The sequence below is a fragment of the Podospora pseudocomata genome, chromosome 3 (genome assembly GCF_035222375.1).
Source record: "Podospora pseudocomata strain CBS 415.72m chromosome 3, whole genome shotgun sequence".
NCBI lineage: Eukaryota > Fungi > Ascomycota > Sordariomycetes > Sordariales > Podosporaceae > Podospora > Podospora pseudocomata.
Genome location: NC_085887.1, coordinates 2,937,947 through 2,959,164, shown reverse-complemented (window position 1 = coordinate 2,959,164; position 21,218 = coordinate 2,937,947). Strand labels below are relative to the sequence as shown.

General features: G+C 52.4%; 6 protein-coding genes across 6 annotated transcripts; 5 read left to right on the top strand and 1 right to left on the bottom strand.

The window, feature by feature from the left end:
• Positions 1 to 438: 438 nt before the first annotated feature.
• QC762_308315 (uncharacterized protein) lies at positions 439 to 2,283 on the top strand (the record flags this gene model as incomplete). Its single annotated transcript, XM_062889123.1, has 2 exons — positions 439 to 903; positions 962 to 2,283. 2 exons carry the CDS (start codon positions 439 to 441, stop codon positions 2,066 to 2,068), a joined length of 1,572 nt encoding a protein of 523 aa, XP_062745073.1. The 3' UTR covers positions 2,069 to 2,283.
• Positions 2,284 to 4,829: 2,546 nt separating this feature from the next.
• HUL4 (putative E3 ubiquitin-protein ligase) lies at positions 4,830 to 9,992 on the top strand. The gene is made up of 2 exons (XM_062889122.1): positions 4,830 to 6,257; positions 6,307 to 9,992. The coding sequence occupies exons 1-2, from the start codon at positions 5,576 to 5,578 to the stop codon at positions 9,309 to 9,311; spliced, it is 3,687 nt and encodes a 1,228-aa protein (XP_062745072.1). The 5' UTR covers positions 4,830 to 5,575; the 3' UTR covers positions 9,312 to 9,992.
• A 1,704-nt stretch (positions 9,993 to 11,696) lies between these two features.
• QC762_308290 (uncharacterized protein) lies at positions 11,697 to 12,961 on the top strand (the record flags this gene model as incomplete). Its single annotated transcript, XM_062889121.1, has 2 exons — positions 11,697 to 11,740; positions 11,776 to 12,961. 2 exons carry the CDS (start codon positions 11,697 to 11,699, stop codon positions 12,959 to 12,961), a joined length of 1,230 nt encoding a protein of 409 aa, XP_062745071.1.
• Positions 12,962 to 13,890: 929 nt separating this feature from the next.
• On the top strand, positions 13,891 to 16,004 carry CCT3 (T-complex protein 1 subunit gamma; the record flags this gene model as incomplete). Its single annotated transcript, XM_062889120.1, has 6 exons — positions 13,891 to 13,915; positions 14,016 to 14,085; positions 14,187 to 14,395; positions 14,467 to 15,057; positions 15,119 to 15,756; positions 15,808 to 16,004. 6 exons carry the CDS (start codon positions 13,891 to 13,893, stop codon positions 15,892 to 15,894), a joined length of 1,620 nt encoding a protein of 539 aa, XP_062745070.1. The 3' UTR covers positions 15,895 to 16,004.
• Positions 16,005 to 16,057: 53 nt separating this feature from the next.
• QC762_308275 (uncharacterized protein) lies at positions 16,058 to 16,666 on the bottom strand (the record flags this gene model as incomplete). The annotated part of the gene is made up of 1 exon (XM_062889119.1): positions 16,058 to 16,666. One exon carries the CDS (start codon positions 16,664 to 16,666, stop codon positions 16,058 to 16,060), a length of 609 nt encoding a protein of 202 aa, XP_062745069.1.
• A 1,034-nt stretch (positions 16,667 to 17,700) lies between these two features.
• QC762_0056840 (uncharacterized protein) lies at positions 17,701 to 20,972 on the top strand. Its single transcript, XM_062883556.1, has 3 exons — positions 17,701 to 18,625; positions 18,725 to 19,180; positions 19,255 to 20,972. The coding sequence occupies exons 1-3, from the start codon at positions 18,571 to 18,573 to the stop codon at positions 20,655 to 20,657; spliced, it is 1,914 nt and encodes a 637-aa protein (XP_062745068.1). The 5' UTR covers positions 17,701 to 18,570; the 3' UTR covers positions 20,658 to 20,972.
• The last annotated feature ends 246 nt before the right edge of the window (positions 20,973 to 21,218 follow it).

The window sequence follows — 21,218 nt, the reverse complement described above, 5'->3', positions numbered from 1 at the left end:
ATCCTTGTCACATCCCCGCTGGGCTTATTGATGTGGTTAATCACCAAGTCAGGTAATACAAAGCTGTATCATGGGAATGCGAGGCGCTTTTTGTTCTCGAGGAAGGTGCGTGGGCCTTTGCCGATCTTTTATGCCGTGTATACGCAGTACTTGAAGCTGTTGGCTTGCAAGAAGTGAGGAAGGAAGGTGGGGACCTACTTGGCGATAACGACAACTTCAGGGTGGGTGGGATGGGTAGGAAGATGCAAGGTCTTTTCTTCTCTGATAGGGAAGGTGGTTGAGAGAAAAGGGGGGGGGATGGGGAGGTGTGTTATGGTATAAATTCTTTTGACATTCACCCTTTTGGCTTGAGCCTTTCGTTACCTTACCAGGCTTCTAATTCATTGCTTTCATTCTTTTTCCTCTGAGACTTTCCGCATATCAACGACGACTTTGACAATGGGATCATTGTCACCACCCTCTCAACCACCACCTTACCAGACCTACAACCTTCATCCTGCCAACTGGGAGGATGACCCCGAGGTTGAACGCCGACCTGTGGGCGTATTGGATTACTTTATGCCGCAGACGTACAACAACTATGCCTTGTTCTTCCGGTTCTCTTCTCCAGCTGCTGCCACAGAGGAGGATAATATCCGGGTTGTTGAGACCTTGAAGGCGGGGTTTGAGCACATGTTTTCTCAGGTCCGGCATCTGGTTGGGAGACTTGAGAGAAACCCTGAGAAGCCGGGCGAGCTGCAGTATGTGAGGAGGAAGGGGGACACGGTCAGGTTTGATGTTCAGCATCTTGGCTCGGAGGAGGCAGCAGATGGGAAGAAGTACCCGAGTATGGACGAGTTGGAGGAGAAGCACTTTAGGGGTGTGTTGTTGGGGGATTTGAAGGTTTGGAGTATCCCTGGCATGGTGAGTCCTGTCCCTTTTTGGGTAGGTTGTTTTCATGACCGTGACTGACAATGTCCAGACTTACGGCTGCCACCCTCCAGCCCACCCATCCAACAACCCCGTCATCTCAGCCTACAAGCTCAACTTCATCCGGGGAGGCTTCATCTTGAACATGCACCACCACCACTTCGCCAACGACGTCATCGGCTGGGTGGGTTACACGACCCAGCTCTCCAAGATCTGCCAAGCCCTGTCTCGCTCTAGGCCTATACCCCCTTTCCCCCTCAGCTGCCTGGACAACTCAGCTCTCAACCCGCCCTCAACCACCCCCCCATCATCAGACAAACCGATCCAACCCCAGGTGTACACCCCCCCTGACCCAACCAAGAAAGGCGTCTCACTGCTATTCCACCTCCCCGCCTCCAAAGCCGCAGCATTGAAATCCCTCGCCTCATCCGACCTGTCCAGCTCCCACCCCAACGCATGGATCTCAACCTTTGACAGCCTCGCCGCCTTGCTCCTCCGCAGTTTCATGCGGCTCTCCCCCCTCGACCTCGACCCAGCTACCGTCCCGTTTTATACGCACACTATCAACCTCCGCCCGAGGTTGTCACCCCCTTTGCATCCAGGGCATCAGTTCAATTGCATCGGCTGCCCTCTCTCAGTTTCCCCGCCGGCGGGGGTGGTGCAGCCGACGGTGGGGGATGTTGTCAGTGGTTGGAGTTTGGGGAGGCTGGCGTTGTATGTAAGGGAGATGACGCAGGGGATTGTCACGTTGGAGAATGGGGTTTTGGATGGGATGATACGGGAGATGGGGAAGGCGGTGGATAAGGTGGGACTGAGTATCATGTTGGATGAGTTACCGGAGGGAGGGGTGTATATTACTGATCATAGGGATGTTGGGGGGTTGCTTGGGGGGGATTGGGGGTTTGGAAAGGGGGGGAGGACGAAGTTGGTGGCGTATAGGCATTTGGTGGATAGTATTGACCAGGGGGGGGTTGTGGTTTACCCTTCGAGAGCGGGAGTGAAAGGGGATGAGGAGGAGGGGATTGAGTTTGTGGTTTTTGCTGGGGGGAGTGAGGAGGAGGCGGTGGGGAGGTTGGTGGGGGATAAGGAATGGGGGGAGTGGTTTGAGTTCAGGGGGGTGGATGGGGTTGATTTGAGGGGAATGGATAAAGTGGCGTAGTGAAGAGCAGGTGTAGGCAAGGTATGAAGAAATTGTTCGATTCTGGTGATACTCTAAGCAAGCATGGAGATAGGAAACAAACAGACAGCGTGTATATAAAGTATGCCAAGTCGAAAGACAAGTAGCCCCCCCAAAGACGTGTAATAAGTTTCAAAATTCGAATTTGGAGATGTCTGGTTTAGTTGAAGCGTTTTTCTCCAAGCGCAAGGGCCAAAAGCTCGGGAGGGGTGTTTGGGTCTGCAATGAAATTGGTTTGCTCGCCGGCTTTGCACACATTATTCTTGACTGACAACTTCAAGTCGCTGTGATCGTTGTGTACTGTTTGAATTATGCAGTTTCGCTGAGACTTTCCCTCTGTCGTGTTGTCCTCTGCCGCCTATTGTGTTAGCCCGTGTACCTTATTTGGAAGCTCTCATACCTAGGTTATGAGGTAGGGAGCGAGATATGATTCGTGCCATGACCACTCACCTACGCGGAACTCAACAGAGTGTTGTTCCGTTGAAGGACATGGTGATGAATGCCCACGCACGCTACTGACCTGTTGCTCACTGTTGTCGTTGGACCTGATTTATCAAGTATGTTCAACATCCGAAGGAAAAAAGCAGAGTATCATGAACTCAGAACAAGAAGAAACATGACCCCGCCCACTGTCGGAAAACCTTTCATGAACTTATTGCTGCGCAGGGGACTGCAAAGTCTGACTACCTTGATACATCAATTGATGCTTTGCTCTTACCAAACAAGTATAAACAATCCAGTAGTATCCTTTCCACGTTTCACCTCAAACATGCAAGGCCAGGTTGCTCATCGTTGTGATGTTTTTCTTAAGCAGGCCTCATGACATGCCGCGGTCTTCTTGATGAGACTTGCTTGCCTTGGAAGAAGCCCCGATACGATATTCTAACCTCTAGGCTAGGTGACTGATATTCTCCCACCGTCTATGAAACTGGGCAACAATGTAGTTAGTGACATCGGTCTGAGGTTTACGATGTGGACAATAATTTGGGTTCAATGAAATCAACGTAGCCAGTGACCACGCCAACGAAAGCCCCCCCAAGGTAACAATGAAGTCCTCTATCACCTTGGATACCCATGCAACCGCCTTTCCGACTTAGAAACCGTTTTTACCTGTTTATCTATAACAAATGAATTTCACTCCTACTACCAGATATCCCACCATCTTTATTTAGCCAAGCCAACCGCCCGAAACTCTCAACATTCTCAGTATCCGGGCCATTTTCCGATATTACTGCCTTGTCCGCACACTACTATCGAGCTTCTTTTCTTTCCTTTGGTCCATAGTTAGGGGCCTTCATATCCTCGACGACAATCGTTGCGACATGATTAGGTGGTTTATGTAGAGAATGTGGCGAAGAAGTTTAGCGGTGTGTGTCGATTACAAGGGACGGGGTGCCTTGCTGCAGATTCTACACAGGGTGGGACAAGGCAAACCACATGGATCTCAGCAGTCTTTTGATCCACCCACACAGTTTGAGGGCGGACGCGGCCACTTGACAGAATGGGCAGATGAGGGCCAAGATGCTGCCTGAGTTGGAACCGAGTGAGGGTTGTGAAACGAGACTGGGCTGTCGCTGGATGATTGGGTTGCGGTGAGGTTCCTGAGGTGAGGGTTTAGGGGCGCTTTTCGATTCGCGCCGATGTCTTGAATGAGCTGACTGGAAATCAAAAAGTAGAGCCAGGGGCCTTGTTGGTGAATCATAGCATGCTGGGAGACAGTTATTAATCGTGAGGTATTTGTATCGTGACCGAGTATGTCTGCGTCAAGAGGTTGTTTTGAACGGCGGTGTCAGACGCAGAGTTTCCTTGAATATCGGCCAAGGCGTCAGACCCAAGCTGTACCATTTAGGGCAAATGACTTGTTCGAAGCTTGGAGTAGGTAGGTAGGCAGGGAGTGTTTCAAAGACAATAAGAGAAAGGATGGAAAATCACAAGCCCTCCTCATGTAAAGACAGGTAGGTACCTAGGTACGTACTACCCCTAGGACAAATGACGGTGCAGCTGGGCCCAAATGTCGCAGATCAGACAGCATGTTGACATTCCAACTCCAGCCGGCCTTTATCCACCATCCAAACACCCAAACCAAGGATGTGTCTACCTTTTGAATGCCAGACACTAGACGTCCAGTCAACTATTCAGAGACTACGCCTTGACTGTCAATGCTTGGTGTTTGCTCTGGGCTGCTTAGTAGTCTTTTTTTTGAGGTTTCAATCCTGATTTGTGTTGCAGAGAAAAGAAGGGGGTTCGTTGTCAAAGCATGCGGCATGTCAACCATTGTGGCTGTTGCTGACCTCCTGTTGAAGGCCTCGCGAGGCAGTGGGCTCCAGGAGTCTTGGATTCCAATACCCTCGCCGACTTCTTCACGCCCTAGGCTTGAACCCCGAGATGCTCGAGGTTCCATCAAGTGAATCCCAGCCAAAGGGATTGCTTTTGGTGCGTGGGCTTTGTGGGAACACGAACCTACGAGAACGTCATTTGAACATGAGGCGCCGAACCATGCAGAAGCTCGCAATGTTGCTCAATCCAGCGCACTCTGTTTCGACTGACCAGAGGTGAAGTCGAATTTGGTCTGACCTGTCGATCCACACGGGATGGACCGGCACGGCCCGAGCTTTCAGGTTTGGCTGGGGTTAGTGTTGCAATGATGCTGTGGCTGTCAACATGTGGCTGGTGGAATGGAGTGTGGCGGGGTGGGTGAACCATAGTTTGAGCGCTGGCGCCAAATGGTCGGCGCAGGGGTTGACTCGTATTCATCAATGCCAACGGCCTTGGGTGTGAGCCTGTTGCAGATCCCCAGAGCCTCTCTGAAGCTGCTTTTTCTGGATGTTGGTGGATACGGTCGCTTCTGTTGGACTGGTCAGTGGTAATACAGGCCTTGGGTCGTTTCAGCGCAGTTCAAGCTGGGCTGTGATTGATTTGAATGCCAGAGCTGGCCGAGACCTCTCCTCTTCTCCTCCTCCAGCCCTCGTTCGTTTTGTCGCAACCTACCGAATGGCGCTTGTTCCTGTCGTGGGTGGCTTTCTTTCTATATACACCATCGTCATTGCCATCTCCCAACGACACGCGCTACCACGCAACGTAATCAGTGTTCCACCGTTGCCGACTGCCGACTTCGATTCTCTTATTGTTGACTTTCGTGCTTTGGGAACGCAGAGTGACCTTGGCCCGGCAGTCTCGGACTTTTCATCTTGCTCTTGACCTTCATCAAAGGAAAGGAGGCAGGAGGCAACAAAACCATCGTGGCCTCCATCTCCCTTCCATTTTCAGTTGAATAACTGCAGTCACGCCACCCCCCCGTGCCAGTGACGGTTTCTCCAACCCGCCTGATATTGCCCCTCAAAGGAAAGAGCCGGGGATTCTGTGGGGCTCTCAAAAAACAACAAGAGGTGAAGGCGCAACCTGCTATCTTGCTGATACTGTGACCTATTTGCTTTGGTTGTTTCTGCTGCCCAGGCTTGAAGTTGATCAGCAGAAGGTCTCGCCGTCATCATGGCTCCCTGGCCCAACGAAGTGGGCTCTTCTGCCTTTCTGCGTCCACGCGACCCCGCAACGGCTTCGAATCAAGCTCGATCACCAGCGAATGCTCGTCAGCATCTTCAGCCCGGGTCTACAAGCGGTCATGGTAGCAGTAACCGCGAAAGGAGCCGATATCGAAGCGCTTCTCGAGTGCCCGAGTTAGAGGCCTGGGAGAACCTGCAGCAGTGCCAAATCGAGTCCAGCTCGTCCGATGAAGACTTACACCCTTCGCGCAACGCACAAAGACCCCGTCATACACGCTCCATGAGCCATCCATTCCCGTCACTCTTTTCAATCAAGAAGAAGAAATCGGGCCCCATGACCCGCCCCGAACACGAGTCCGATTCTGAGTCCGGTCTCGACGCCGGACCTCTGCCGAAGTTTCGAGGAAGACCCCCACCGAGCCGTGGTCACCGCAACGGCTCTTCGGGTGGCAGCAGGGATTACTCGACGGGCAATTGCATGACGTGCGGGTCGCTTGTACGATGGCCGAGGGACCTACATGTATTCAAGTGCACCATCTGCCTCACTATCAATGACTTGCAGCCACTACTAAGGGACCGAGATCGTGGCCATGATCATAACCGGGAAAATAGACGGGATCATTCACGGGGGCCAGGCGCCTCACCTGACCGGCGGCCAACATTGTCGTCTGGTAAGGAGACCGTTTACATCTTTCCGTTGCTGTTGCTGACTTGCTGTAGACGGTACTATTTCTCTCGAACACACACAGTCATTGATTTCTCAGTGTCTGTACGCTTTCTTGGCAGCTGCTCTGAGAAACCCACAGCCCGAGGCTCTCAGTCCACCTCGCGAGCCATCCACAAATCCGTTCTTCAACAATTCAACTGAAGGAAACCTCAACTCGGGCAACTTCTCGGAGCCCTATCTCATGGTGCGGCCACCAAGCTCTGGGAGCCCTAGTCGTAGGGCCCAGCCGATACCCAGCAGGTCCCGGGATCTTAGTCAGCACCGCCGACAGCCTAGTTGGTCCAACACTGTCCCCAATACCATATCCGCTTCATACCCTGAGAAACGACCTGCTCTCCAAGAGGTTTTCCCGCAGCAACCATCTCATCAGTATACACCTCAACCCCCAAGTCCAGGTGGTGAAGCCAGGAGAATATTTCGCCCACTTGAAGACTACATTGTCTCTTGCTTTACTTCGTTTCACTGTTTGAACTCGTCATTCACATCGTACCGAGGGCATCGGCATCGTCCTACAGTAGAGGATGTACGGAAACAATCAGTCGACCACATCGAACACCGCAGGGGATCGCAGCCAACTGTCAACCCCCAGCCCATCGTTGACTTAGATGCGAAGCTATTACTCTTGGGCAACTTTGCAGAGAACGGTTCTTGGTGGACAGGTGGGCAGGAGGATGTTGTCCCTGGAAGGTCGAGCTCTAATAAAAGCCAAAACGGACAGTCCATAGTCAGCTCGCGGAGTCCTCGCTTGGAATGGGCGGATTTAGAAGAGTGGTATTCGGCTGTCACGGAGGCTGCTCGTTCATGGCCGGAGGTGTATTCGAGCTTGGTAGAAGAAGACCCAGACCTGGCTGCTCCACACGCCACGCTCATGGAGCTCGAGACCGAGATTCTCATTGGACAGGAGCACGCCCAACGGACTCTTCTCAAAGCCTGCGAGACGATGCTCAAAAGACCAGGAAGGCCCATTGTTAGCCCCGATGACCTGCGGTTCATCATGATCATTGCTGGAAATCCCTTGCTGCACGGAGACTATAAGCCCTACTCTGGAGAGTTTGAGCACCCTGGCAGCGCAGGTTCGACACAGAGCAACGACCCACTGCGAGGTTCTAGTCCCACCTCTGGGAGACATTCGGGTATTATCAAACGGATTGTGGGGCTGGTGTCGAATACTAATCCGGACTGCCAAAACCATTTAGTTGGGTGGTTTGCAAGATACCCGAAAAAGATGTTTGTGCAAACCAAGGACTTGGTGTCGAGCTTCTTGGCATATAGGCTCATTAGGCAAAATGAGAAGAAGTATGAGACCAAGGTAGACATCACGGATGGGTTGATTCCTAGCATGGGGGCTGGGAGGTCAGCGGCGAGTTTGCACGCTGCGCTTGGGCATGGAAGAGAGAGCGGTGGGGGGGCTAATGGGGGCCAGAATAATAACAATAACAGGGGGAAGAAGAAGGAGAAGCCAAAGAGGGTGGTCTATCAAGATGATTGGCAGATCAAGGCTGCGGCGAGGGTGTTGGGGTTGCTCTTTGCGGCGAACAATATGGATTATGCGAGAAGGGGTGGAAACATGTACGACGGTAACAACATCAACAATAACAACGGTGGTGATGGGGTGTATGCCAGGGGACAGATTGTCCCCACAAGCGACTTTTACACGACGCTGCTAGACGACTCGGATCTGGTGGGCGATTTTGAGGCGTGGGAGAAGAAGCAGGCGAGGTTTGCGTTTTGTCAGTATCCGTTTTTGTTGAGCATTGGGGCCAAGATTCAGATTTTGGAGCATGATGCTAGACGGCAGATGGAGAGTCGGGCAAGGGATGCGTTTTTTGATAGCATTCTCAGCCACAGGGTGGTGAGGCAGTTTTTGACACTGAATATTCGGCGGGATTGCCTTGTGGAGGACAGTCTGAAGGCTGTGAGTGAGGTTATTGGGGGTGGTGGGGAGGATATCAAGAAGGGGTTGAAGATTGTTTTCAAGGGGGAGGAAGGGGTTGATGCCGGTGGGTTGAGAAAGGAGTGGTTCTTGTTGTTGGTGAGAGAAGTGTTTGGGAGGGATCATGGGATGTTTCTCTATGATGAGGATTCGGGTTATTGCTATTTTAACCCGAACTCGCTGGAGCCATCGGAGCAGTTCTTTTTGGTGGGAGTGGTGCTGGGGCTTGCGATTTACAACTCGACCATTTTGGATGTTGCGCTTCCGCCGTTTGCGTTTCGAAAGTTGTTGATGGCTGCTCCGCCGCCGCCGCTGGCTGGACAGGTGGCTCATCAGCAGAGGCAGACGATGAATTATACGCTGGAAGATTTGGCTGAGTTTAGGCCTAGACTGGCGAGGGGGCTGAGGCAGTTGTTGGAGTATAGCGACGATGACCTCGAGGAGGTTTTCTGCCTGGACTTTGTGGTGGATGTTGAAAAGTATGGGGTCGTGGAGCGGGTGCCGCTCTGTCCCGGGGGTGAGAGGAGGCCGGTGACGAATACGAACAAGAGGGAGTATGTCGAGTTGTATGTCAAGTATCTTCTTGACGGGTCGGTAACGAGGCAGTTTGAGCCGTTCAAGCGGGGATTTTTCACGGTTTGTGGAGGTAATGCGTTGAGTTTGTTTAGGCCGGAGGAGATTGAGTTGTTGGTGAGGGGGTCGGATGAGGCGCTGGATATTGATTCTTTGAGGGCGGTGGCGCAGTATGAAGGGTGGGGGAAGGAGGTTGCGGATCCGGGGGAGGACGAGCCGGTGGTGAGGTGGTTTTGGAGCTCGTTTGAACGGGCGAGCCCCAAGGATCAGAGGAAATTGTTGAGTTTTATTACGGGGAGTGATAGGATACCTGCCACGGGGGCGGCGTCGCTGGTGGTGAAGATTTCGTGTTTGGGGGATGATATTGGGCGGTATCCGACTGCGAGGACGTGCTTTAATGCGCTGGGGCTGTGGAAGTATGGGACTAGGGAGAGGTTGGAGGGGATGCTTTGGGGGGCGGTGAATGGGAGTGAGGGGTTTGGGTTGAAGTGAAGCAGTTGGTTTTTAGCAACAAGAAGGGGTGGTTTGTTTTGAAGTTTTTTTGGATTGTTGGAGCTCGGGGGTTATGGGGTTGTCGTTTTTGGGGTTATACCTAATGTTTGCGCTCGGTGCCATCACGCTGGGTATTATCAGGAAGAGCATTGAGATATAGATACAGCACTCGCCTTGGTTTGTTTTCAGAAGAGGCGAAAAAAAGTTGAATTAGAGATATCTTAGATCGAAAAACAAAGGCTGAAATATGTCTTCAATTCTGCATGTCTATGTTCTCCTTTGCCCTTGCATGAAGATATGTCCGGGTAGATGAACTAAAGCCCAAGCGCCTCAGGCTGCAGGTCTTCTAACATTTGGACTCGATCTGGATCAGGGGAGGACAAGACACTTTTTGTTATGCAGGTTGTCAGCACATAGGCAGAACTGCATGTAGCTGATCTGAGTATATGTAGGTCTCTTGTGGTGGAGGGGCAGCTGAGATGGTTACTGGTGAGGAGTCGAGGTCTAGAGGGGCTATTTTTACATTGCTAGCACACCATCAAGCAATACTGAGCTGATGAAGAAGAGGCTGCAACAAGTAGAGATGATTGAGTAGTCAGGAACGAAAACACTCAGCGCGGTTCATCCTTGAAGGAGGAGGAAAATGTAGGAGATCAGATGAGCAAAATCCCGAGAGACGATATTCCCCCGCCTTTTAGCGTACTTGATTACGAAGTTAAAGTGGGGTTCAGTGTGTTGGGTCCTAGGCTTGGTTTTTATTACTATGACGTTTTGGATCGATGGGGCGGTTTGAATCGGTTGCTTTTCTAAAAACATTTTTTTTTTAACTTGATGGTCATGATTTGAGGATGGAGAATGGGAACAAGTGAAGGGATCGTGATAAGAGAAGAGTCCCGGGGGGGTAATTCCCCGGTTGGAGCGGGCTGCAGGAAGGGCACTGAGTGAGATCCTATCTGCAGATGCAAAGCAGAGAGGTTTCAGGCAACAAGGGTCCTGCAAAGGGTGCATGTTGGCAAGCCGATTTGCTGGAGGTAGGTGAGATGGAGGTGGATCAACCAACGGTGGGTGTCTTATCTCTCCAAATTGGGATTTCATGGCCAACGGCGATGGCTTTGCCGCACAGTTGTTGTATTGTCGAGATGGGTTGATGGTGATGAAGTTAGGGAGGGAGCTCAGACAGACCGAGCAGAGGTCGAGAGGCGATCGACAACGTGATCTTCTGGCAATGTCACGTAGCAGGCCGGGAACGTTGTGGGTTGACATGTGCAGCACAAAAGACGAGGCTGAGCTCAGCTGTAATACGGGGTTTCTGGAAATAGAATGGCTTGGGGACAAAGAATGAAAGAAAAAAAGGTTGGACGATCGAACAGTTGCAAAAGCCAGCTGGGAGCTTGAGTGCTCAGAGCTGTCATCCCATGCAACGGCGGACTTTCTGGCCCCACAGCCAGATCCCAGGAACTGAAAATTGCCCCAGGAACGACCCGGCGGGAAAAGCATGAGGCACAGGCCCGGTCACCTGATGAAAAGCTTCGAGCGATACAGAAGAAGTTTGTTAGACTAGGTTCGTCCGATGTTTATTTGGTGAGGAAGTTTACAAAAACAAAATCGAGAAACGAGAATTGCTTCAAAATCGCCGTCGGTTCAAACAGGCCGACAATCCCTCCTCAACCTGGCCATCGCCCCCGTCTCGGGTGTCACAGTCCCGTCGTCTTACGTACCGCTTCGCCCAATCTGGCAGCCGCGGTACATGTTGCACTGCCGCATGAACTGTGCCTGCGCCTAGTCCAAGCCTGGCAACTGGGAATAACAGCCCTGAAGCCGCACCTAATCTCTCGTGCCATCCCCCCGAGGGTCTGACCTTCCATCGCTCCCTCATCTCGTCTTTTCCCCATCCGACCCGTGACGGCGCGCGATTTCGTCAACCGTCGCTCCAGTTCACTTTTTGTTGTTTTCATTCCGACTCATTGCTCGACAGCTTCAATTACTCTTCGGCACCCGCCATCCCGGGCCCCGCTGAGCTCGTCAACCGCTGAGGTTCAGCCGCCAAGCGACTGGCCTCTTCTGTCGGCGCACACGGCATCGTCTGCTCAGCCATTCATTTGGTCTCACAGTCGACCATCTCACACACCTCCTTTGGTCCATCGCATCGAAGCGCTCGTTCGTTCGCAACTGCCGCACAATTGACATCGTCAACTGTCGCGTGCCGCTGACATTTGCATCTGCACTCTCGCCGCAACCCAGAGGTTTGTAGCCCCCGATCCAGTCCGACACGCACCGCCTGTTCCTCTTTGAAGCTGCTCACTGCAGCCGCGGCGCGACTGTCTTTTTCAACCTCCACCACCTCCGTCCACACAGTTTCTTAATAGGTGCACGGCGTCTTCCACGATGTTCCTGCTGTGTTCTCTCGCCATGCGTCGCAACCTGCCACGGTGGGATCTCATGCTAATATGGCAGTTCCATACAGAAACCTACCGCGATTGAAGCGACGATTCTTCGTGATGTCTACCAACTCGACTGGCGCGCCGGACACCTCCGCAGACCCTCCACCGTCTGACACCAACCCACCCGCTCCTCCGCCATCGACTAGCAACACACCGACTCCTACACCAACTCCAACTCCCACTCCTCCTCCTCCCCCTCCTCCCACTACCACTCCCACCCCTCCTCCTCCTTCGACATCATCGACTCCTAGGCCTGATCCACCATCCACCAGTTCCACCCCACAACAACCAGAGCCTTCTCCGGAGCCTTCATCCAGCAACCCCCCAGACCCTGAACCAGACACCAGCACAGAGGTTGTTACGCAAACCATCACCACTAGAAGACCGACGGATGGCGTACCAGATCCTGCGCAGACCTCATCGTCTTCTTCAACTGGACTTCCCGGGGTTGGCGCTGGCAATGACACCAACCCTGAGGCCTCGGCCGGAAGCTTGAGCAACAGTGGGAAGATTGCTATCGCTGTGGTGGTCCCTATTGTTGCCGTTGCTCTTTTGGTTGTGGCCGGCATTTTCTTGTGGAGGAAGAGGAAGCAGCGCAAGGATGCCGAGGAGCAGAGACGCAAGGAGGTCGAAGATTATGGATACAACCCTAACGCCGACCCAACAATTCCAGCCGTCGCTGCCGCTTATGATGGGCGAGATGATGAGTCCTCCGCTGGCTACAGAGGCTGGGGCTCCACCACGATTGCCGGTTCGACTGCGAGGAAAACATCGACAACCATGTCTGGAGGGGCCCCTTACTCGGATGCCGCTTCACCTACCCGTGCTACTGTCTCCGACACACGATCTGGTGAGCCCTTGATGCATGAAGTGCCTGCTTCACCGGAGGGCGAGATTCTTGGAGTAATGGGCCCTTCTGCTGCGAACAACCGTGGTGACGTGCACCGCGGGCCTTCCAATGCTTCCTCTTCGTATAGTGCTGCTGCGAGGTCTGATGGCTCTGGCGAAGGCCCAATAGGTATGGCGTACAGCGGACCCAATCAGTACTACGATCAGTACGGCAGTGGAAACCCATACTCAGACCAGCCCCCCAGCCAGCCAGGAGGCGGCTCACCAATCATCCGGGATGTGACGGCTCGGAGGAACACTCGCATCGAGAACCCAGCACATTACCCGCAACAGACAGCTGGAATCTCGCAGAATTTCTAGTCTCTTTTTTTGAGTTCAGCGACGGAAGCAGGCTCTTTTTGCAACAGGATGTTACTGTGCGCAAACAAGGCCTCTGTTTTAGTTTCCTTCAGTATACGCTTTTTGTGCTGTATAGCACCGTCACTTTCGACAGTTTCTTGTTTTCCGTATCAATTTTTTCGTCGATTTTGGGGAGTTTATGGTCTGGCCACACAATAGCATTTACTAACATCTAATTCTCTGGGTCGACAAAGAGCACACTTTGCGAACCTTGCCGCCGTGCTTCTTTCCTTTGTACGTATTTGTATTCCATTACATTTACAAACAGTTGGGGGATATGGTGAAGTTGTTTGGTGGTTGAGAAAGGGGTTATCGTGTTGGCATTTTGAACATTGAAGAGACGCAGAGAGGGAAAGGGAGGGGAATATGGAAGGTTATCAGGGAAGGAGGAACGGGCAGTGAGGTGAACGACTTTGATGGACATGTATAAAAGAAGCAGGCCGAGTTGATATTATGGATGTGTACATAGAGTCTATGTACACCCCTTCGCCATGATAATATGAAGTGTATTTGACTGTTACCATTAAGTCGTTTAGGACGTTGAATTATACTATGTCTTGGGGCCGTTGATATCCAGGCGGAAGGGAAGTTGTGTTGATCCGGGCGTTGCCCCACCTCGGGCGTTGAGAGCGGGAGCTTTGGTGGGTCCCGGGCTTCTGAACTTTTCGGGACCATCCCACCTCCAGCGCCTCAGGAGCTGCCTAGCGACGACAAGGAAAACAGTGAACCCACGCTGGATCCTCGCTGTGTAATTTCGAACCCGCCCTTTTCCAGCGACCACCACGCCTTGTCCTTTTTCGTTGACCACCTTCTTTCTCCCCCCGACCACGACTCGTTTTAATACCCCTTTTTAAAACAATACAACAGGCGGAAAGCCAACGACAGGCAAGATGCAGGCTCCTGTCTTGGTGATGAGTATGGATCCCCCCTCTATGGAAGCTTCCCCGCCTCCTATATACTTTGGGCCCCCTTTACCGCGACTTGCTCATAGCTGACCATTATGGTATGAACATAGACACCAATGCCGGTGCTGAGAGGCAGACCGGTCGCAAGGCTCAGTTGTCGAACATCGCTGCTGCCAAAACGTATGTTACTACTACCCCGCCGTCCTGGTTGCTTGACCGCCCCAAGTCGATGTTGTCATCGTCGTCGTTTGAAGTGCATGAAGCTTACCTGGGGGATACAGTGTTGCTGATATTATCCGATCATGCCTGGGCCCCAAGGCCATGTTGAAGATGCTGCTCGACCCCATGGGCGGCATCGTCCTCACCAACGACGGCCACGCCATCCTCCGCGAGATCGAGGTGTCGCACCCCGCGGCCAAGAGCATGATCGAGCTCAGTCGGACGCAAGATGAGGAGGTTGGCGATGGTACTACTACTGTTATTATCCTGGGTGGGTTACAAATCAACACTGATGGGCATGTTGGGCATGGAAGCTGACCAGGGGCTAACACTTTGTCACAGCCGGTGAGATCCTCGCGCAGGCCCTCCCCCAACTCGAGCGCAACATCCACCCAGTCAACATCATCGCGGCCTTCAAGCGGGCTCTTAAGGACGCGCTGGAAATCATCGAGGAGATCTCCCTTCCCATCGATATCAACGACGACAAGGAGATGTACAAGCTTATTTCTTCGTCCATCGGCACAAAGTTTGTCTCGAGATGGTCGGAGCTCATGTGCAGCCTTGCCTTGAACGCTGTCAGGACAGTCACCTGGGAGGTTGGTAACGGCAAGCGCGAGGTCGATATCAAGCGGTATGCGCGTGTTGAGAAGGTGCCTGGTGGTGAGATTGAGGACAGTCGGGTGCTGGATGGTGTGATGCTCAACAAGGATATAACTCATCCCAAGATGCGCCGCAAGATTGAGAACCCGAGGATTATTCTGTTGGATTGTCCTTTGGAGTATAAGAAGGGAGAGTCGCAGACTAATATCGAGGTGACGAAGGAGGAGGATTGGAACAGGATTTTAGAGATTGAGGAGGAGCAGGTCAAGAGCATGTGTGAGCATATCTTGGCACTGAACCCAGATTTGGTTATCACTGAGAAGGGTGTCTCTGGTAAGTTTGTTTGCAAACATTCAGGGGTATAGGGGGCATAAGACTGATGATGGTGTATTAGATCTCGCTCAGCACTACCTCATGAAGGCCAACGTCACAGCCCTCCGCCGCGTGCGCAAGACAGACAACAACCGGATAGCGAGAGCTACTGGTGCCACCATCGTCAACAGAGTGGAAGACCTCCAGGAGTCTGACGTCGGCACCCAGTGCGGTCTGTTCGAGATTGAGAAGATTGGCGACGAGTACTTCACCTTCCTCACAAAGTGCAAGTCACCAAAGGCCTGCACTGTCCTCCTCAGAGGTCCCTCTAAGGATGTTCTCAACGAGATTGAGCGCAACCTCCAGGACGCCATGGGCGTGGCGCGCAACGTCATGTTCCACCCCAGATTATCGCCTGGCGGTGGTGCTACCGAGATGGCGGTCTCTGTCAGGTTACAGCAGCTCGCCAAGAGCATTGAGGGTGTCCAGCAGTGGCCTTACAAGGCTGTTGCCGAGGCGCTTGAGGTCATCCCCCGGACGCTTATCCAGAACGCGGGCAAGTCCCCTGTCAGGGTGCTGACCGATCTCCGGGCTAAGCACGCCGAGGGCAAGAGCTCGTGGGGCGTGAATGGTGATACTGGTTCGCTGGTGGACATGAAGGAGTATGGTGTTTGGGAGCCGGAGGCTATCAAGGTGCAGAGCATGAAGACTGCTATCGAGGTATGGTTTTTGATTCTGCCTACGGTATTACAGTATACTAACATAACGTAGGCCGCCTGCCTCTTGCTCAGAGTAGATGACATTTGCAGCGCGAAGAAGCTGCAACCGGGTGTCGGCATTAGCGGTGGTGATGATTAAATGTACAGATGACGAAGAAGGGTAGACCCGCCGGTAGATAAAGCATGGCATAGATGGATGGATGGGTGGGAAGTAGTGAACAAATAAAATGCTGGAATGCAGATACCCCTTCCTCTGATACTCTACCGATTGCTGATGCTGCGTGTGTGAAGCTGGTTGTCGTTCAATCATCATCGCAGATGACCAACCCCACCCCTTGAGCGACTGGTACAGCGGGTGGTTGTGGTGTTGTCGACTCCTTTGCATCCCCCTTCTCTGTCCCATTTCCAGCCACTTTATCACCATCGTCACCTTTCTTATCCCCCTCCTTCCCACTCGCGGTAGTAGTTGGCTGCGGCGTCCCCCCTTTATTCCCACCTCCCTTCCCCTTATTCTGCTTCTTCTTATTCCTCTTCTCCCTGTTCTTCCGCGTCTTTTCCTCGTCCTTTCTTATCCTCTCTAGTCGTTCCTCCTCAAACTCGCGCTGGGCCTTTTCAGCGGCGGTTTCCTCTTCCATTTGCCGGAGTCGTTCATATTCGCGGCGGCGGGCGGCTTTGTAGACGTGAAACTCGCCCGATCCGGCGCCGGCGGAGGAGCCTTGGACGTTGGTTACTATTTCTGGGGGCGGGGGGAGGTGTTTCTTTTGGGGGCCGGTGGGGAGGGGGATGGGCTTGTCGGGGTTTGCGAAGAGGGATGAGAGGGTTGCTGCTTGGAGGGAGGTGGGGGAGAGGTTGTGTTTGGTTTTGGCGGAGGTGGCTGTTTTGAGGCGTTTGGCTGGGGGGGCGTCGGCCATTTTGGGAGTTGGTTGAGGTGAGCTGAGGTGAGCTGAGGTTGAGGATTGGGAGGGTTGATGGTGGTGGGTGATGTAATCGCAAGGCTGGATCCAGTAGATAGTTGCCGACAAGGATGGTGGTGATGGCTGTTGACAACAAAGCCCGGAATTAGAATGTGAACGTGGTAGCCACTGTGAGTCGATTTGGTGGGTCCCTCGCGACAGATGGTGGTGATGCTGATGATGCGATTTCTTGGAGTTGAAGCTTTGCAGCTGGATGGTGCACTTGGTTTGGCTTGGCACACCGGACGCGACCGCGGCGCAACCAGAAAAAAAAGTTGAGAGCCTGGGCAACCACCTTGGCTGTGCCAAGAAAAGAGTCACTTTGGTGGTGGGGCTTCAGCCTCGTGGTGCCTGACACAATGAAGATCTGAGATTCCGGGACCTACGGGACCTACCACGGGAGCAAACGGAACGAAATGGCCATGGCACGCACCGCACGTTTTGCGTGATGATATCCGGGTGTGAGCAAATGTCACGGCCAAGAGAGAGTCCCATTGATTGGTCTTCTGGTCAGTGATCAAGCATGTGTTTAGACAAGTGGTTGAAAATGGGAAGCTGTCTCAAATTTCGACCACGATGTCTTGGCAGCCCCAAGAGAAATGGCGGGGTTTAGCGACCCACGATCCAGTCAGGATTGATTGCATTGATGACTTTTTTTTTTTGATTTTTTTAGTAGGGGGGCCCGGGGAACCGCAAACACGATCCAGAAGAAAGGGGCACGTGAACAAGATTGTGGACTCCGTTTACCCCATATAATTGTCGATCTAGACTGAACTGGTGGCATGGAGAAATATCCAACATGTCATGTGGTGATTTTGCATCATGAAAGAGGATACGAACATGTTGCTGGAAATGGAAGCATATTAGGTAAAAATGCAGGAAAACGTTGTCTGTTCCTGTTAGGCGCTTGGGGGACAAGAACTGGGCGCTTCAGGAACCGTCATCCAGAATGGTCAAGTGCCGGGGGCGGGGGGGGGGGTGCGTCTGTACCACACATCTGGTGTTAGCAAGCCACGGGTGGCAGATGGGTAGATCTCTTCGGGAGACGGTCTGATTCGATGGCGATCAGGCGGTCACCGGTTCGGCGGGTACTCTTTTGCTATCAGCTAGCAAAACTCGGCAGCCCTATGCTTTCAGGAGATGACACCAGAAGTGGCACGAAGGGACGGTGGAATCGTGCCATTTGCTTTGATAGAGGGATTGCACAATAGAAGAAAGCCCAAAGCTGAAGAACGGCAAAACCATGCAGACACGGGCACTGCCATCCATCATCAGGCGCGCGCAAGGAGAGGCAGACACGACAGCTTTGGGTGCTGTTCCATGGACCAAGCAGCCAACGAGATCCAGACACCTCCAGATGAAAAACTAGCGGGGTCATGCCCAACTTGAAGTCTGAGTTTGCTTGTGTCCACCGTTCCACCGTTCCACAGTTCCACTTGGAGCCTGCTAAAAACAACTGGGCAGTGGGCTTGGGATAGTGAGTAATTGGCAGGGGTCACTTGGTGACGAACCGCATTGGTAATACGAAATATCATCGAGCATCCATATTGCAAAAGACTGGGCAGCTAGGCTCTGTGCTGTAACTGAGAATCTTAAAGCTATTAAAACTTTGCCTGTTTCCATTTTTCCTTTTCCCTTCTGTTACTCCCGAAGATCCCCTTTGTCGGACAACCCCTTGCGCTTTATCCCCACCTTGTTTGATAGGCCCTCCCCTTACCTACAAGGCAACTTGAAACGAACTGCCTATCACTAGACCACCAAGCGCCCAAGAAACACCTGCCCACTCCCCAATCCTGCTCAAACACCAACTGCAGCTATCTCCACGACCCAATTCACCCAGAGAAGAGAAGGAGAACACAATCATGGGGAAACCAAGACTTATCATCCTTATCAGACACGCCCAGTCGGAGGGCAACAGTACGTCACATGTCTCAGCCTCGCACTGCAGATTCCCATGTTGCAAAAAAGGAGGGGTACAAGAAGATCAGTGTGACTAACATGCCATTTCTGCAACAGAGAACCGCGACATCCACCAGACCATTCCCGATCACAGAGTCAAGCTCACGCAAGAAGGATGGCAACAAGCCTACGAAGCCGGCCGGAGACTCAAGGGCCTGCTGCGGCCCGACGACACTCTTCAGTTCTTCACCAGCCCCTACAGACGGACAAGAGAGACGACAGAAGGCATCCTCGCCACCTTGACGGACAACCAGCCAGAAGACAGCAACTTCAACAGGAACAGGATCAAGGTCTATGAGGAGCCAAGGCTGCGCGAGCAAGATTTTGGCAACTTCCAGCCATGCAGCGCCGAGATGGAAAGGATGTGGCAGGAGCGTGCCGACTATGGTCACTTTTTCTACAGAATTCCAAACGGCGAGAGTGCGGCGGATGCCTACGATCGTGTCAGTGGTTTCAACGAGAGTTTGTGGAGACAGTTTGGGGATGACGACTTTCCCAGTGTCTGCGTATTAGGTATGTCTTTTCTTTTGTCCAGGAACGAGCCAATTTCCCAAAGAAATGGGGATGCTAATAATAACCCACAACAGTCACTCATGGTCTCATGTCTCGTGTCTTCCTCATGAAGTGGTACCATTTCAGTGTCGAGTACTTTGAGGATCTCCGCAACGTGAACCACTGCGAGTTCCTCACCATGAGGCAGGACATGAACACGGGCAAATACATCCTAGAAAACAAGCTACGGACATGGTCCGATCTCAAAAAACAAAACGCGCTGGAAGCGGTGGCCAGAGAAAAGGAAGCCGAGGCAAAGGACAAGGAGAAGGCGGAGACCGGAAAGGAGAATGGAAAGAGTAAGGACAGTTCGAAACTTGCTCGCACCGGCTCAGTGGTTGAGATTCGACGTCGCTGGGGAGGCTGTCCCAACGGCTGCAACCACGACAAGAATTTCAAGATCCGCCAGACGCTGGCTGACTTGGTCAAGAACGATCATATCATCTCTAACCAGGCTGTCGGCCTGGCTGGAAGTGAAAACAGCAGCGGTAGCAACAGCAACAGCAACACGAGCGGGAGCAACGTGACAGCCGTCAAGAACGGCACCGCCTCTCCCCTCGATGCAGCTGCCGCTCTTGCTCCCCCTGCTGAAACGAACAACTCTGCTTCTTCCACCTCCTCGACGACCAACAGCAACAACAACACGACAACCTCTTCGACCTTCGGCCTCACCAACCCTTCATTCAACGGCACGGCCAACAGCACAACACTAGTGAGTCGACGGCCGGCAGGCAAAAAGATTTTCTGGTCTCAGTCATCAACCACGCTTTGCGCAGACGGCAGCCCTAACCCCTCTTTTGACATCTCTATCACGGGTCCCAAAATCGACATCAGCAAGGCCCGAGATGAGGTGGTTTCTAGTCCAGACGGTACGCCGTCTTTTATCTCTGTCGACGACCGATTACGTGGCCAGCTCAAGAGCCCCAGCCTACCGCCCCATCTCAGCAACAACAACAGCAACAGCAGCAGCAACCATCAAACTTCTGCCCATGGGGGCGCGGTACAGCAGCTTTATGTCGGAAGGGACTTTGGCGGGACGTACAGCGGGCATAACAGCGTCGCCAGCGGGGATGACGCTGACTCGTCAGAGGACGAGCGCCACAGACATACTCACCACCACTCACATACACATGATTATCTCAAGCCTGCTTCTCATCGTGCTGTCTTTCTCACTGGGCCTGGCAGCAAGAGAGATAACAGCCGGATGGGAAGGGGTATGAGGGCTAACAGGTTGGGAGACTGCCACAGTGATGCTGGGCATAGCAGTGATGGAGAGCACGAGGCAGATGGGGAGCATGAGACTCCAGATGAGGATGAGGATGAGAGTGGGAGCAACGCTGATGGGTTGGAGTTGGCGAGGACGTTAACGGAGAAGGCGGATGAGGCATTGATGAGAGCTGAGATGGAGGATAAGAGTATACAGGGGAGTGTTTACTGATATTTTGGACTGTCGTTTTTTGGTTTCTCTTTGTTTTAAATAGCCGGCGAGCGTTTGTCACTCTTCTTTCTTGGTGTGGATGCATTTTTGCTTTTTATTATGGGGCATATGGGATTGGGAAAAGTGGGGCACCAAAAAGAATGGACTTGCGCATACAACACGCACACGCACACACGTGGAAGACTTTTGTTTTGTTTTGGAGAGGATATCTGTTCTTTAGGGGGTATGTAATAAGATTGAGAATGGAGGAATGATACCTTTCTGTTTTTTGGTAGTTCAAGTTGAGCATTTCGTTGGGTTGTATCATGGGTAGTTAGATCTCTTATGTTGAGTGTTCTTGAATTGATACCTATTTGTGTTGACCACCCACAATACCAACTGGATTGAACTTCAATGTCAAGTACGCTGTGGATGAAAAAGTAGAGACTGAAATATAATATCAAGGCTTATAAAGATAGTTAGCACACCCTTATGAAGGCCTTTAGACTATCTTTTAAAACAACGCGATTACAAGTAAAGGCCTATGGTATATCCCAAGGTCTGTTAACTATTTTAGAGGCT